General features: G+C 39.2%; 3 protein-coding genes across 3 annotated transcripts; all 3 read right to left on the bottom strand.

Annotated features, from left to right (window-relative positions):
• Positions 1-752: 752 nt before the first annotated feature.
• On the bottom strand, positions 753-1238 carry LOC121373096 (atrial natriuretic peptide receptor 3-like). The gene has a single exon (XM_041499544.1). The coding sequence runs from the start codon at positions 1236-1238 to the stop codon at positions 753-755; it is 486 nt and encodes a 161-aa protein (XP_041355478.1).
• Positions 1239-1534: 296 nt separating this feature from the next.
• On the bottom strand, positions 1535-6092 carry LOC121373095 (atrial natriuretic peptide receptor 3-like). The gene is made up of 2 exons (XM_041499543.1): positions 5483-6092; positions 1535-1623 (listed from the first exon to the last, which is right to left on the bottom strand). Exons 1-2 carry the CDS (start codon positions 6090-6092, stop codon positions 1535-1537), a joined length of 699 nt encoding a protein of 232 aa, XP_041355477.1.
• Positions 6093-15540: 9448 nt separating this feature from the next.
• On the bottom strand, positions 15541-15972 carry LOC121373094 (galaxin-2-like). The gene has a single exon (XM_041499542.1). It carries the CDS (start codon positions 15970-15972, stop codon positions 15541-15543), a length of 432 nt encoding a protein of 143 aa, XP_041355476.1.
• Positions 15973-17572: the final 1600 nt, after the last annotated feature.

Genomic DNA, 17572 nt, shown 5'->3' with positions numbered 1-17572 from the left:
TTCATGATCTGGGTCAACTTCTTATGGCAGAGTGGCAGGCCATTCCCCAAGAGTTCTTCAGACGTCTGATCAACAGCATGAGGCAACGATGTGTCGAGTGTATTCGCGCCAGGGGTGGATTCACACACTATTAAACGAATGTTCTAATGTGTAAAATCCATGTTTGACAACCTTCAACTTTGACAGCATGTCATGTGACTTTCTTGTATACAGTGACGTTTATTTGTGTTTTTTTGTAAATATGGAACAATAAATTAAATTTTTGGTGTAGTTTACTTTTATACCATACGACCGCATAGAGTCCATGCTCAACGTAATAGACAGACTGTTACGATACTGCCTGTACTGGACTAAAGTATATACCACACCACCACACATAGTCAATTCTGAACGTAATAGAGAAACTGTTACCGTACTGACACTACTGGACTAAATTAAATACCACATCACAACATATAGTCCATTCTGAACGTAATATAGAATATGTTACGGTATTGCCAGTACTGGGCTAAAGTAAATGCTATACCACTTACCTGCGTACTCTGTTGAAATTATCTTGGAGAACATTTCAACATAATCTCGAATGTACTCGAACCCGTATCTCGTCAACTCAAGTGAGTCTTCTTTGTTGAGAACTTTAAGACCTTTGATTATGCTATGCACTGCTCTGGCACAGTATACTGGACCATACATGTCATATCCTGCTCTCTCATACACAAGTTTAAAGCGCGTCCATTTATAATGATTTAGAATTAAATACAGTAGGTTCGACAGGGAGTGGAAATTCGCTGGTCCGTGAATGAGGAGAAGGTGATTTGCTTCTTCAGGATTGAATCTCGACTGACCGCACTACCGGAAATAATAGACAGGTTCCAGAATATGCACTGTCTGGCGAGTGAGAGGGCAGGACCGTAGCACACCGGTCCTAAGAAGACGTCTACATTATATTCCATATGCAGACTGACGGCGCTGTTGATCCCATGGGCACTGTGACAACGCGAATCTCCATAATGGAACACAATTGTCGTGGACTCTGAAAGGACCTGGTCTTTTTCCAGTCTTCTTCTGGCCATCTCTATGGCAGGTCTAATCTTCCGAACGCTGAACGGTCTGGCATCGTCAAAGGGCAAAATGACAGCCATGTTGATATCCAAGGTGGAAATCATTGGCAGAAGAACACAACCGACGATAAGAAGAGCTGCTGACGTTGGAATCATGTCGCTGTCGGTTCTCAGCATTGTGACAGAACACCAACATGAAAAAGTCAAACTTAAGGAGTGTTGCTGCAGAGCTAACGCTTTTCATACAAGAAATCTGTAGACAGATATGTCAACAGGAACCATTCACACTTGAGAATTCTTACTTCAGAACTAACATTTTTTACACACTTAACTATAATAGATATGTCAACAGGAACTGATCAAACTTGAGAGTTGTTGCTTCACAACTAACGCCTTTCACACATGAAGCTGTAAGAGATTTGTCAACAGGAACTGATCAAACGTGAGAGTTGTTGCTTCACAACTAACGCCTTTCACACATGAAGCTGTAAGAGATTTGTCAACAGGAACTGATCAAACGTGAGAGTTGTTGCTTCAGAACTGACGCTATTCACACAAGAATCTGTACAGATATGTCAACAGGAACATATTAAACTTGAGGATTGTTGATTAAGAACTAACGATTTTTACACAGATCAAAGTTGTGACTTGTTAGTTCAGAACTAACGCTTTTCACACAAGAATCTGTACCACATATGTCAACAGGAACATGTCAAACTTGAGGATTGTTGATTAAGAACTAAAGCTTTTCACACAAGAAGCTGTAACAGATATGTCAAAAGGAACTGATCAACTTGTGACTAGTTAGTTCAGAACTAACGCTTTTCACACAAGAAACTCTTAACATATTTGTCAAATCAGATAAGGATCAGCTCTCATCTGCTCGTCAAAACAGTAGGTCTGACAGCACTGTGATAATTTCCATCTTCAGTTGACATTTTATCTGAAAATTATAATTATAGCATCAAACATTCACATCTTGTCCATCATACCTTTTGTTTTGTTTTTTTAACAATTCAAAACCTAACCCGACAAGGGTAGTTTAGTTTCGACAATAATGTTAAATAGCACCAATGCATACATTCAAAGATAGGTACTGTTACACTGCGTATGCAATTTTTACTGCGTTTGTTATGACAAATGCATTCTCAAGCCCAGCTCAAAGATAATTTTCTTTTTTCTTCAAATATGTTTTCCGGCAGAGCATGAATCGTACCCCCATATATATATCAGTAGTCTAACACACACATACACCCGCCACCTACCCTCATAGCCATTTCGATGACCAGTCTAAAACAGACACACGCACGCGCGCGCGCGCGCACACACACATACACACACCACCACCACCACCACCACTACCACCAACACCACCGTAGCAATTTCGCTCATCAGTCTAGCAGACACCATTTATTCGCCATCCACCCCATATACATTTCGCTCACCAGTCTAACAAATACACACACCCCCCCCCCCCCCCCCCCCGCACATACACACACACATCCATAGCAATTTCGCTCACCAGTGTAACACCCACCCATCTATGTGCAAGACGTACAGTTGAACTGTTGCTGTTTCTGACGTGGTAATAACAGTTCCTACCCCGGCTTCAGCTATATTGAATAAACTCACACCTTCTCGGGAGATTCTAACCACATATTATCCGAGTTAGTCCAGTGTTCTATCAACTAAACTAATAGGATAGTTGCCCTTTAACATAATGTCAGTAGCAGTAGAAACACGTTACACTAATATCAATACGAAACCATGACAGTGTAAAGTCAATGATCTGTTGGGCTAATAATCTCTTTCCAAAATCCACATTTCCGTCAGGGTATGAGATTCCAAAAGATAATCAGTTTTCGCAACATTAATCAAATAATATAATGAAAACGTAGCATTTTGCATAATCTGTTGTTGTTTCTAGGTGTCTTTTCTATACTTGCAACCCCGTTGTTTTCTATGGTTTTGGTTTGGAATTAAACCACTAGAAATCTAATTAAAGCCCTAAAAAAATCTAATTCAAAACCATAGTAAATCTGATTTGAAACCCCAAAAAATCTAATTTGAAACCCTAGAAAATCTCATTAAAACCCTAGAAAATATAATTTAAAAAACATAAAACATATAATTTAAAACCCTAAAAAATGTAATTTAAAAACCTAGAAAATCTTAACAGAAATAAACAACCTTGACAGAAACAAATTGTGTTAGAAACCGAGGGATCCAGTTTCTTGTAGATATATCGTGTTTAACAAGGTTAGAGGTAACTCGAGCTATGCAAGTGCTAGTGTGTGTCGAACATTATGTAACCTATATGAGGATATCGTTTTGCTGTTCCTCTATTTACCAGAACTCTGGGTCACCGTACAGATAAAAATGTAACCGTGTTTCATAGTGCAATACATACATACATACATACATACATGCATACATCATACATCATACATGCATGCATGCATATATATATATATATATATATATATATATATATATATATATGTATATATGTATGTATGTATGTATGTATGTATGTATGTATGTATGTATTGGTGTATGTATTTAATTCGTAACCTGTACCTGTATTTAATTCGAACCTGTGGCACCGAATCGCCCGCAAATTGCAAGACTAATCACGATGCGTTCTGAGCTATTGAGGCATCCATAGTTATGTGTATAATGTGCAGACAAATCGTGCAATAAATAAACAAATAAATAAATAAATATATATATAAACATATAAAGATATTTCAGGACTGTCTGTTATTTCTTTTACGTTCATCGGGTATGAACGATAAAACAAATCATCTGCAAACTGTGGTTAAACAATAACGCTAAGTAAGACAAATTACCAATACAAAATGACGTCATCAGGCTTCCTGACGACGTAATGTTTACATTCGTTGAGAGATGAACAATGCCCCGTTGCTACGGCTGGACCAATGTGATGACGTTATATTGTAAACCATGTAACGGACAATTAATTAATTATAAATAAATAAATAAATAAATACCTTTACACTGATAATTTTCGAGGTCGCTGATAACAAATATTTGAGATACTACTTACTAATACAAACCCCACATGAAGAAACCCATGAACACCTACGTATTTAACAGGAACATTATAGATTCCGTTTGCCCTGATACAAGGAGATGTCACATTGTGTTTCATAAATTCGCTTTTCAAACACGAAACCGTTGATAAAAACAGTCCATAGGCATACAATATCATTTATACACGTTTTCAGAGCAGCCAAGTGACTGGTTCGTGTGATGGTGTGTGATATATGAATACTATAGTTCTTAGATTTTATTTATGATAATATTGAAATATCAGAATAGCTCTGGGTTACTGGAACACACACACACACACACACACACACACACTCTCTCTCTCTCTCTCTCTCTCTCTCTCTCTCTCTCTCTCTCTCTCTCTCTCTCTCTCTCTCTCTCTCTCTCTCTCTCTCTCTCTCTCGCGTTACAGTGATGCCTCTGGAATACGGATTAGCAGTCAACTAAGTCGCAAAACATGGAAGTGCTGAAGTGGGGTGAGAGTGCCGACCTTTGTTCTTCTGTTCATGGATTTATTGAATGAAAAGGTGATCTTGTCCAACCAATGAGACTGTCAAGAACTATACACGAGTAGATTCTGGATATAATGGAAGCACAACTAGTGCGGTACAGCTGGTACTACACTTGTTACCTTATTAGTCCGGTGACTTTTGTTTCTGAAACGTTTTCAGCATAATATTGAATGACATATACCTCGGAATACAGCCATAGCTGGGCGTAATAGTGAAACTAGTGCGGTACAGCTAGTACTACACTTGTTACATTATTAGTCCGGTGACTTTTGTTTCTTAAACGTTTTCAGCATAATAATGAATGACATATACCTCGGAATACAGCCATAGCTGGGCGTAATAGAGAAACTAGTGCGGTACAGAGAGTACTGGACTAAAGTACACAATAAACCACTCACCTGTGTAGTGTGTTGAGATTTTCTTGGAAAATATTTCACCGTAATCACCAAGGTAACTCCAACTGGGGAAGTACAGCAATAAAAACTATTGCTGGCATCTAACATCTAATCAATTCCTGCACGAAAATAGGAGTCAAATACCATTGCTGAAAAAAGCACTTCCATTTTTGGGGAGACCCTGCATTAGTTTCAACCTCTGATATATATACTGCATAACAATTGTATAACAAATAAAAGTGTATTTATTTATTAACAATGGATAATGGTATTTGCACAAATAATCAAGGCCACATATTACTACCAATCACACCCACAGCTATGTCTACTCCGTAAATATTTGACGGTGCACCTCGAACTTTGACACGGAACTCTCTTCTTTGGTACTATGCAACCTGTACAGCCAGTACTGGACTAAAGTACAAAATACACCACTCACCTGCGAAGTCTGTTGAGATTTTCTTGGAAAATATTTCACCATAATCACGAGTGTAATCCAACTGGGCAGAAGTCATTTGAATGGACGCTTCTTTGTCACGACGGATCACATACACAGCGTTCATGGCCACGTAGCAGAATCCTTTCATGTGCTGATCTTTCGCCACTACCTCGAACAAAAGATTCACGTGTTTCCAGTTGAAATGACTTAAGATTAACTTAAACATGATCGACAGGGAGTGCAAATTCACTGGTCCCACCCTGGTCAGGGTGGAGAAGGTAGATTTCTTCGCCGAGGTGAAAGCTCGAGCCATCGCACCACAGGAAACGAGAGGAAGATTCCACAGCTTACACTGTCTGGCGAGCGAACTTACAGCGTAGTCACACACCGGTCCTAAGAAGACGTCCACGCCATACAGAATATGCTGTCTGATGGCCTCGTTAATGGCATGGGCACTGTCACAACGAGAGTCTCCGTAATGGAACGCAATTGTCGTGGACTCTGAAAGGGTCTGGTCTCTTTCCAGTCTTCTTCTGGCCAACTCTATGGCAGGTCTAATCTTCCGAACGCTGAACGGTCTGGCATCGTCAAAGGGCAAAATGACAGCCATGTTGATCTCCAAGGTGGAAATCATTGAAAGAAGAACACAACCGAAGACAAGAAGAGCTATCGGCAAAATCATGTGGTTATCGGGTTTTAGCAATGTGACAAAACGCCGACAGGAACTAGTCAAACAGATATGCCAACAGGAACTAGTGAAACTGGATAATTGTTACTTCACAACTAACGCTTTTCAAGCTAGAAGCTGAAACAGATATGTCAACAGGAACTAGTGAAACTGAATAATTGTTACTTCACAACTAACGCTTTTTCAATCTAGAAGCTGAAACAAATATGTCAACAGGAACTAGTCAAACTGAATAATTGTTACTTCACAACTAACGCTTTTCAAGCTAGAAGCTGAAACAGATATGTCAACAGGAACTAGTCAAACTGAATAATTGTTACCTCACAACTAACGCTTTTCAAGCTAGAAGCTGAAACAGATATGCCAACAGGAACTAGTCAAACTGAATAATTGTTACTTCACAACTAACGCTTTTCAAGCTAGAAGCTGAAACAGATACGTCAACAGGAACTAGTCAAACTGAATAATTGTTACCTCACAACTAACGCTTTTCAAGTAAGAAGCTGAAACAGATATGTCAAATGGATTGTTACTTCACAACTAACGCTTTTCAAGTAAGAAGTCAAAACAGGAACTAGTCAAACTGAATAATTGTTACTTCACAACTAACGCTTTTCAAGTAAGAAGCTGAAACAGATACGCCAACAGGAATTAGTCAAACTGGATAATTGTTACTTCACAACTAACGCTTTTCAAGCTAGAAGCTGAAACAGATATGTCAACAGGAACTAGTCAAAATGAATAATTGTTACTTCACAACTAACGCTTTTCAAGCTATAAGCTGAAACAGATACGACAACAGGAACTGATCAAACTGGAGATTTGTTATTTCAGAACTAAAGCTTTTCACGCAAGAAACTGTAACAGTCCGATTGGAATCAGCTTGACTGCTCTGCAGTCAGTAAATATGACAGCAGTGTGTTAATTCTTCATGCCTCGATAGCTGGCACTTCTTGTGTAAATGGGGCGAGAGACTGTTTTGTTAGTCATATATGAATGCATCTAATGACAACCATATTTATTCTAGGGCGGGACTTAGTCCAGTGGTAAAGCGCTTGCTTCATGAGCGGTCGGTTTGGGATCGATCCCCGTCAGTGGACCCATTGGGTTATTTCTCGCTCCAGGCAGGGAACCCCGACTGGTACATCAAAGGCTGTGGTAAGTGCTACCCTGTCTATGAGATGGTGCATATAAAAGATAATTTGCTACTAATGGAAACAAATATAGCGGGTGTCCTCTCTAAGACTATATGTTAAAATTACCAAATGTTTGACACCCAATAGCCGATGATTAATAAATGAATGTGCTCTAGTGGTGTCGTTAAACAAAACAAACGTGTGTTTTTTTTCTTCTGTAAATAGTGTTTAAATATCGACAAAACACATTTCGCCTTTTATATAGCTGTTTGCCATTAAAAACATTCAAATACCCAATCAGACAAGGGTATTTTAACAGCTACAATACCGTAATGTTTTCCCTAGCTTGTTTTCGCATGGTGCAGCACCATGCCTCAATAGTCTAGCACCATCTTGCCTTAATCAGCACCATGCTGCCCTGAGATTAAACAAGCCTTTTTCACTAATTAATTCTAAAATTGCCTTTATAAAACACCCAAAAAGGTATTAATTAAGAAAATATGCATTTTATATCTTTTGCCATTCATTTATTAAAACAAGCAAATAAATTACATTAATGTTTATTTCAATTACTTTTTGTGTATTTTTAATGAAAAACAAGTGCCCCTACCATGCCTTGCCTAATTTCTTGGGAAATCACTATACTGATACATCGTACACATACATTTGATTTTGGTATAGGGACCGTTAAATTGCAATTTCCACTGCGCATGTTATCATACATTTGAAGCGCGTGTGCAGTAAGGAGGAGTGTGTGTCGGTGATCGATTCCTGTAATGATGACCTTTCTGCCAATTGTGCTGTTGTCTTGTCCACTGACAGATTATATGCACTTGAGTTTCAAGGGACTTCTTTTCGTTTAATGGTTATAGTTATAGATCAGTTGAAATGAGTCAGGGTTTGAAATGATTAATGGTTATAGTTATAGATTAAAAACTCCTATCTTTCAACTTCTTTCGCTGTCCACCTCCACATCCCAGTCCTTATCTATCCAACCGCGACACATCCGAGCCACACAACTTTTTAAGTGACAGGGTTAGCGGCAGAAAAAGTCTTAACAGCTGCGGTGGCAGTACTCATGACGGGTTCCAAACAAAAAAACCCGCACACATTTTTATTATTTTCAATGAATTCTGTGCTGTGCTAGTTGTGAGTTAGAAAACTAGTCTGGGAGTGGCAGCTCTCGTTGTGGCGGTGCAAGAGGGACGAAATCTACAGACAATGATCTCCTCAGGAGTGCTTGTCTCCTATAGACGAGCCATGGAAAGTGGCAGCTCTCGTTGTGGCGGTGCAAGAGGGACGAAATCTACAGACAATGATCTCCTCAGGAGTGGTTGTCCTCCTATAGACGAGCCACGGAAACAACTACACATTGACCAAATTCCCATTCGACTATGCAATATGCAGAAATATGCCCCTGATCACGTATTACGGTTTTGTCGTTCAGAATTAGTGAGATTGCAGATACATTACCTCCACTGAAGATTCGAACCATAGTTGCTTCACCTTGGAGTCCAGCATGTTGTAACACCACCACGACTGGTACATCAAAGGCCGTGGTATGTGCTATTCTGTCTATGGGATGGTGCATATAAAAGATCCCTTGCTGTTAATCGAAAAGAGTAGCCCATGAAGTGGTGACAGCGGGTTTCCCCTTCAGTATATGTGTGGTTCTTAACCATATGGCTGACGCCATATAACCGTAAATAAAATGTGTTGAGTGCGTCGTTACATAAAACATTTCCTTCCTTCCTTCCAGCATTTTGTCGACAGAACTAAATCGTTATCCTCGACCAGGGCCGTATCTCTGCTCAATGAAGAGTCGAATAGGTATTTTGCAATATGGTTGTTGATTCAATGAATCTCTGTCTAGTGCTTCGTCTATATATGATGGAAGCAACACCCGAGGAGATCCTTTATGGTAGCTATGCACTTAAGGTAATCCTAGCGCTGAGATCGTTTCGTAGAACGAGGCCCTAGACAATACATCATTCCTGCACCGCTCAAAGAGGACTGCCACTCCCAGACTAGTTTACTAAATTAAAACTAGCACAGGGCAGAGTTCAAAGGATTAAATATAACTGTGATAAGATACTCATAAATCACGTTAAAAAGAATAAGTGATAATATCAGGTGTTCGCGAAAGGTGAGCTTATCCTGCCCCATTGATGGGGAATTTCCACTAACTATTGCAAGTAGGAAACCTCTCCACTCTCACTGCTGCATATACTGCCTCAAGAGAAGCTACGTCAAGGAGTTGTGGAAGACAGACAGTTGAACAGTTGCAAGTAGGAAAACGCTGTAGGCCCTACTCTCACTAATGCTTATACTCCCTCAAGTGAATCTACGTCAAGGAGTTGTGAAAGGTGAGCTTATCCTGCCCAATTGATGTGGAATTTCCACTAACTATTGCAAGTAGGGAAACTCTGTACTCTCACTAATGCATATACTCTCTCAAGAGAAGCTACGTCTAGAAGTTGTGGAAGACAGACAGTTGAACAGTCGCTGGTCCTGACTGGGTAATATCACTGTGCTTGTGATCAGAGCACACCCAATCCCTACACCGGCTCCAAAAGATTCGAATAAATCAATATCCACCAAGGTGATTCGAAACATATATTTAATAGTCAGCGCTTTGACAACTGAGCTAATAGTAAAATTCTCAAAACCTATGTTCACTAGGAACATACTACACTAATACCACCATAAAGTCCATGAAATGGAAAAGTTCATGTGTTTAACTATTAAGCAGCTCTTTTCAAAATTTAAAGTTTTTTAATGAGCACATCGATTAATTAAACATCGGCTATTGGATATCAAACATTGGATAATTCTGACTCATAGTCATCAGAAGAAACCCGGTACATTTTTTTTTCTAATGCAGCAAGGGATCTTTTATATGCACTTTCCCACAGACAGGAAAGCACATACCACATTATTTGTTCAGTTGTGGTGCACTGGTTGGAACAAGGAAAAAACCCAGTCAACTGAATGGATCCACCGAGGTAGTTCGATCCTGCGACGCTAGCATCTCAAGCGAGCACGCAACCGACTGTGCTAAATCCCGCCCCCAGCTCTTTTCAGAATCCATGTTCATAATCTGACGATTCTGAACTTTCAAAAGGTCGTCAGTATTCAATCGTTTGGTGTCGTGAGATAATATAACTAACCCTAAGAATGTTTTACAATAAAATGTTCTCTACAGACCCATATTGTTTCTTTCGTTTGAGGAACGAATTAGAAAGTAACTATTTTCTCCTTGGTCGAAGTACATAAAGGTTGGTAATTGGTTTGTGTTTGGTAGGGGGCGCTGTTTGTGCACTATATAAGGATGTGGCAATGTGTTTTTTATCATCTTGGTTGTGGTGCACGCAATTTACACTGTTTTGAAAGTATCTCACATTTATTTTGTATTGTCTTTTTATAGATTGGCGAACCGTGAGAATATGCTGAAGGCGAACAGCCACTGGAGGGGTAACGGCCCATTATAATTCGTTTAGACGATTATGTTCTAAGAGTAGATTTAAGATTGTTTAGTGTTTTTATTTCGGAATAAACTGTGGTACGTCACTTTGTGCACCACACAGCATGCCACTTACTAGTCGTTTTGTTTTATGTACGGAGGGGGTTGAAGGAGAACAGTCTATACTTACAACACACTGTTGCTAAGTTTTCGCTTTTCAATCACAAATCTAAGCAAATTCTAAATGAAAAAAATAATAAAACAGAATAAACTGGTCACAGATAAATGGCGTCAGGATACGGCGATGTGAGAGGGAGATCGAGTTTCCTTTAGCCTTATCTTGTTTATGAAGACTAAGAGGATATTTGAGCTGTGTGCGGGTTAGCTCGAGTCATCTCCAGCCTAGTGCAGACCGCACATTAAAGGGACACACCCTAGTTACGGCTAGTTGTTAACCATTACGGCGTTGTTTTTCGCTATTAAACCCATTTTTTCCACAAATAAAATTGCACTTTACTTACCGTTTATTATTTAGAATATACATTTCCATTCACCTGAAGTGTTTTTTGGTAATCCTGGTAATCCTGGTTTTTGTAATAGACAAAATGCATTTTTTTTTTCTCATAAAAACACACGCTCGTCTGAGAAAAAAACGTTGAATAGACAAGGTCTAATCTATTTTTAGAGGGGATATTTCCATTTCAATGTCACAGACGTTGGTATACCACGTGACCGTTATCATTTTGGTTCGGTTTGTTTTCTCGTGCACGGTTCGCGCAATCAACATCCGATTTGTTGTTGTTCATTTGTGAGATTTTTCTTCACAGTTCGTGAACATTTTCAGTAACAATAAAGTTCAGACAAGTAAGTGTCTCAATACAAAACGTTACAAACCCTTAAAACCAATAATTTTGCTTAGTCTTACGATATCTGGAGAGGGGATACAACCAGGACAGAACAGTTGGAACATGTCCAGGAGAGGTGAAACGATCGCATCCCAAGTCTGTGAAATTTGTCGTGACGTAGGCATTGTTGTGCTTCGAGCGACATCTACCGGTGACATCAGAATACTAACTTTCAAAATTATTTCAAGCAATTGGGACATGGGGATTCCCATGGTATTTATCGATATAAAACCTGCTTTTTCACTCCATTTGATAAAAAGTGATCTAAGTGTGTTACAGGTTTGTAGATTAACCAAATTATAATTTATTTTCGCTGGATCGAACTAGGGTGTGCGGCTTTAAGTCAATTTCATTTTATTTCAACTTATTTTTATACATATATCCAATTAAGGTTCAAGCACGTTGTCCTTGGCACACACCTCAGATATGTGGGTCCTGGGCACACACCTCAGCTATCTGGGATATCTGTCCAGGACAGCGGGTTAGTTGTTAGTTTGTTAGTGGTTATTGAAAGAGAAGAGGGTTGTAGTGGCCTTACACTTACCCATTGAGCCCTTAACAACTCGCTCAGGGTCGGAGCTGGTACCGGGTTGCGAACCCTGTACCTACCAGCCTGTAGTCTGATGGCTTAAACACTGCGCCACCGAGGCCGGTATTAAGTCAATATTTGTATTGATGTGCAGGGCCAGTTGCTTCCCTCTATTTAGCAAATTTAAAATGGCAGGCAAATGTTTTATGTTGTTGAACGATTTATTTTGTTAATAATGATGCAAGTACTTCAATCGGGATTTAGTGAGTACGGTAGGTTATACACGTTTGGTTTGTGTGTTCATTTGTTGCGCTATTTCGGTTGAGAAACGGTTGAAACATGGTGCCACAAGTTTTGAATACCAGCTATATATATTTAGTAAGAAAGTTACACGAAGAAACCCGACGCCCCTCCACGTCACCACAAGAAGGAAGGAAATGTTTTATTTAACGACGCACTCAACACATTTCATTTACGGTTATATGGCGTCGGACATATGGTTAAGGACCACACAGATATTGAGGGAGGAAACCCGCTGCCGCCACGCAATGGGCTACTCTTTTCGACCAGCAGCAAGGGATATTTTATATGCACCATCCCATAGACAGGCTAGCACATACCACGGCCTTTGATGATATACCAGGCATGGTGAACTGGCTGTAGCGAAAAATAGCCCAAATGGGCCCACTGACGGGGATCGACCCCAAACCGACCGCACATTAAGCGAACGCTTTACCATTGAGCTACGTCTCGGCCCCCTCACCACAAGAAAGTAGAGCGCAGGTTTGTTTTGCATAGTGGACCATCCACCCCCGGGTCGATCTCTCACACTAAGGCCTCAACCTGGCGATGTCTCGCTCCAGCCAGTGCACCATGACTGGTATATCAAGGCCGTGGTATGTGCTATCCTTTCTGTGGGATGGTGCATATAAAAGATCCCTTACTGCTAATCGAAAAAGAGTAGCCCATGAAGTGGCGGCAGCGGATTTCCTCTCTCAAAATCTGTGTGGTCCTTAACCATATGCCCGACGCCATATAGCCGTAAATAAAATGTGTTGAGTGCGTCATTAAAACACTTCCTTCCTTCCTTTCTTCAACCTGGCGATATTACGTGTCTTGGTATTCCGCTCCGCTGGTCAACCCGCTCGGACAAGTCACTGCCGAAGAGATTTAGCGCAGTCGATTGAGCGCTCGCTTGAGGTGCTTGCGTCGCACTAATTTTGGGGTTTCTCATTCCAACCAATACACCGCAACAGTTTCAAGGTCGTTAAAGTATGGGCACCCCCCACCCCTTTTTTTTAGAAAAGGTGCGGCATCGAACAGTGCCAAGTGTCGGTCGGTGTAGTGCATTAGAACATGTAAAAGAATATAAATACTTAGGAATTACTTTTACAAAATTAAACAACTTTCGAGTTACAAAGAACAGACTTAAACAACAGGCTACCAAGGCCATGTACTTTGTACTATCAAAATCAAAGGACAACTATCTATCAACCGAATGTAAACTTAAAATGTTTCACTCAATGGTTCTGCCAGTTTTATTATATGGATGTGAAATATGGGGATATGAAAAAGTTGATTTATTTAATTCTGTACAAATACACTTTCTAAGACACATCATACCCGTTAAGAACGCAACACCAATATTTATGCTTTATGGAGAGTTAGGGAGAACGCCTGTCGAGTTAATTATATACAGAAGAATGGTATGTTACTGGGCGCGACTGATATCAGGAAAACAATCAAAATTGTCTACTCTTTTATACAAAATTATGTTAAATGACCACCTTACTAACGGAACTAACTATAACTGGATTAATACTGTTAAAAACACACTGAATAACTTGGGAATGGGTGATATCTCGATAAGACAATCTTTCATATCAGTAAATTGTCTCTCACAACAAATTAAACAAAGACAATGCGATCAGTATTTACAAACATGGAAAAATAACATATCACTGTCATCGAGAGGCAACACTTACCGATTATACAAAGAACAACTATTTTTCGAAAGCTACATCAATAAACTACCAGAAAAACTGTGGACAGCACTCTTAAAATTTAGAACGTCTAACCATTACCTACCCGTTGAAATTGGACGTTGGAATAATATACTCATAGAAGATAGAATTTGCACATTATGTAATGAAGTAGACATTGGCGACGAGTTCCATTATCTTTTTATTTGCCATTTTTTTCCATAATTCAAGAGTCCAGTTGCTACACCCATATTATTATACGCGACCAAGTACTTATACATTTAGAGAACTAATGGAGAATAAACGAATTAGTACCCAAAAGAAATTATCATATTTCATAAATATAATAACTAATGAATTCAAACGCCCTTGACTACAAACACCATCAAAACCAAACATAATTAACAAAATACTATCATTATCCACTGCACCATATATAAGTTTAACAATCTATTCGTTTATAAGTACTTGGATACCCGTATATTTGTATTAAATATTTGTATTATTACATAATATATTGATGTGCGTGATTGTATATGTTTGTATATGTGTTTGTGTATGTATTGTTATTAATGTATTCACTGTCAACCATCTTGTCACGTGTATATAACAAAATGTTTATGTATATATTCCTCCTATGCCGTTGCGTAACGGCCCGAGTGTAAATAAAGTCTTGTCTTGTCTTGTGATTACACGCTAATCGTCAAAAACTGCCCGCAGTCCAGCACAAATTGAAAACGATGTCAGTGTTAATGACGAGTGACCATAGTTCAGTGGTACAGCGCTCGCCTGATGCGCGATCGATCTAGGATCGATTCCCGTCGGTGGGCCCATTGGGCTATTTCGTGTTTCATCTTGTGCTCCACAAAGGTCGTGGTATGTACTATCCTGTCTGTGGAATGGTGCATATAAATAAAACATTTCCTTTCTTCCTTTTTATAAACAAATCGTAAATTTCGAATCTCACCCAACCCCTTTTCAAATTCTATCTCTGCTCCTGAAACTATAAGGATCAATTAATATCGCTAAGCTTGATCAGAACATCGACAAATATGTCATACGTGGACATCGCGTATATAACTAGATTCGGGCTAAACGAAACTACTGGAAACCATTACAAAATACAACAATTACCACAGCAAGAAAACAAACAGACGGAGGTTAGAGTAAGCTGTCTTTATTAACATATTATATTTAGGTCTTTGTTTATTGTTGTACTCATAGGAATACACCTTTAAGAGTTCACAGAGGTCATTCACGTCATCAAATTTTAAATAATAATAATAATTTAAAAGCAAAAAATAAATGATCAGGCTAGTGTTATGTGATTTTTAGGCATAATATGTAGGTTAATTCTAGCAAATACGACCGTTGCAACACCTGTTAAATGTCGTATCGTACGACCGAGAACCACAGCACGTTGGGTGAAATCCAGACTTGGATACGACATTACCGCCACAACACATGTTAAATGTCGTATCGTACGATCGAGATCCACAGCACGTTGGGTGAAATCCAGACTTGGATACGACATTACCGCCACAACACATGTTAAATGTCGTATCGTACGATCGAGATCCACAGCACGTTGGGTGAAATCCAGACTTGGATACCACATTACCGCCACAACACATGTTAAATGTCGTATCGTACGATCGAGATCCACAGCACGTTGGGTGAAATCCAGACTTGGATACGACATTACCGCCACAACACATGTTAAATGTCGTATCGTACGATCGAGATCCACAGCACCGTTGGGTGAAATCCAGACTTGGATACGACATTACCGCCACAACACATGTTAAATGTCGGATTGTATGACCTGTAGCCACAAACAGCCTCTGGAATTAAAAATAAGAATAATTATTAAAAACTCTCTCTCTCTCTCTCTCTCTCTCTCTCTCTCTCTCTCTCTCTCTCTCTCTCTCTCTCTCTCTCTCTCTCTCTCTCTCTCTCTCTCTCTCTCTCTCTCTCTCTCATGTATATATATATATATATATATATATGAAGAGTTCAGGCGCAAAACGCGATATAAACCATTTTCTTTCTAGTTTTTAGTTAAAGCCACTACTGTATGTCAGTATGGGCTGATCGTAGGCCTGCTAATTTCCTGCAAAACGTGACTGATCCTTATGAAATTGTATTGGGTAAACCCCGTTTGTTTTCATCAAAACGCGATATACATGTACACCAATTAAAAAACCCATTTTTACTGAAAATGAAAAATGGATATATCGCGTTTTGCGCCTGAACTCTTCATATATGTTACTTCCCGAAAAGACAACTGACTCGGTGAAGATTGGTATAGATAGGGTTCTTTATTCCAGAGAATATGGTTATATAGTCGAATAAACCCTATAAGCAAAAATGGCATTATTAAAATACAATCACAACTATACATAAACAGTCATAAAAGACCATATAAAAACACATTAAAACAAAAAATATATATATATATACACTCTGCAGTCTAGTTATTATCTACAGATCATAGCAGATCGCTTAAACAAAAGAAAGAACCATACACTGAGCAATATTTAACATCGCTACAGTAAACATCAAATATAGGCATACTATACAGTACAGAATTACCGTACGTTAAACGACTGAACATTAATCAATCACCGGTAATCTTAAATCATTATTTATAACCAACAACAAGTACACATATGGCGATATATAGAATAATAAAATAAAAGTACGGTACACAAAACATTATCCTCAGGTGATACGATTACCTAGACACAAAAATACAGTACCTTTTAGCTGTGGGCTTTAGGGCGGTAACACCAAAACCGTCAACAAGTCTACAAGAAACAAGTAAAATAAAACTAATAACATTTCTAAAACAATAACTCATTTAATTATGGCTCAGTGCCACGCCCAAATTCTAACACTTACATTTATTCAGTTTATTCCTTTATCAAAGTAAATGTTAATTGAAGTAGTTATTTATTTAAACCTTATTTGTAATTTATAAACTGTACTTTATGTATGTTAGTAAAATAGTAAAGTGAATTAGAAAAGTAGAAATATAACTCACCAATTATCCCAGTGTACGATTAAAGCAGATCAAGAGTGCGTGGCCTGTGCAGCTCGTGACAGGTAAAGGAATGTCAGGTGAGTGACAATGAATAGCCACCAACTGGGTCAAACACAGCTGGCCAGTCTATTGGTTGATCGTCACTGTCCCTGGTCAGAGGTCAGATGTAAAGACAGGTAAATGCATGTCCCTACAGTTCCTAGCCAAAGTTTTAGGTGCATGTGCGTTGTGCATAATAAAATCATTAAAGCAATAAAACCCATATGGTTCCCCCCCCCCCCCCCCCCCCCACCCCCCCCCCCCCCCCCCCCCCCCCCCCCCCCCCCCCCCCCCCCCCCATT

The sequence above is a fragment of the Gigantopelta aegis genome, chromosome 5 (assembly GCF_016097555.1).
Source record: "Gigantopelta aegis isolate Gae_Host chromosome 5, Gae_host_genome, whole genome shotgun sequence".
NCBI lineage: Eukaryota > Metazoa > Mollusca > Gastropoda > Neomphalida > Peltospiridae > Gigantopelta > Gigantopelta aegis.
Note: the sequence above shows the minus strand (reverse complement) of the source record. Positions and strands in the feature narration are given on the sequence as shown.

Excerpts from the sequence above, each read along its gene's own strand:
- LOC121373094 (XM_041499542.1), bottom strand. The coding sequence starts at position 15,972 with ATGTCGTATCCAAGTCTGGATTTCACCCAACGGTGCTGTGGATCTCGA.
- LOC121373095 (XM_041499543.1), bottom strand. The coding sequence starts at position 6,092 with ATGGCTGTCATTTTGCCCTTTGACGATGCCAGACCGTTCAGCGTTCGG. Across the intron at positions 1,624-5,482 it reads AATCTCAACAGACTTCGCAG|ATTCTTGTGTGAATAGCGTC; the intron begins GTGAGTGGTGTA and ends ATATCTGTACAG.
- LOC121373096 (XM_041499544.1), bottom strand. The coding sequence starts at position 1,238 with ATGCTGAGAACCGACAGCGACATGATTCCAACGTCAGCAGCTCTTCTT.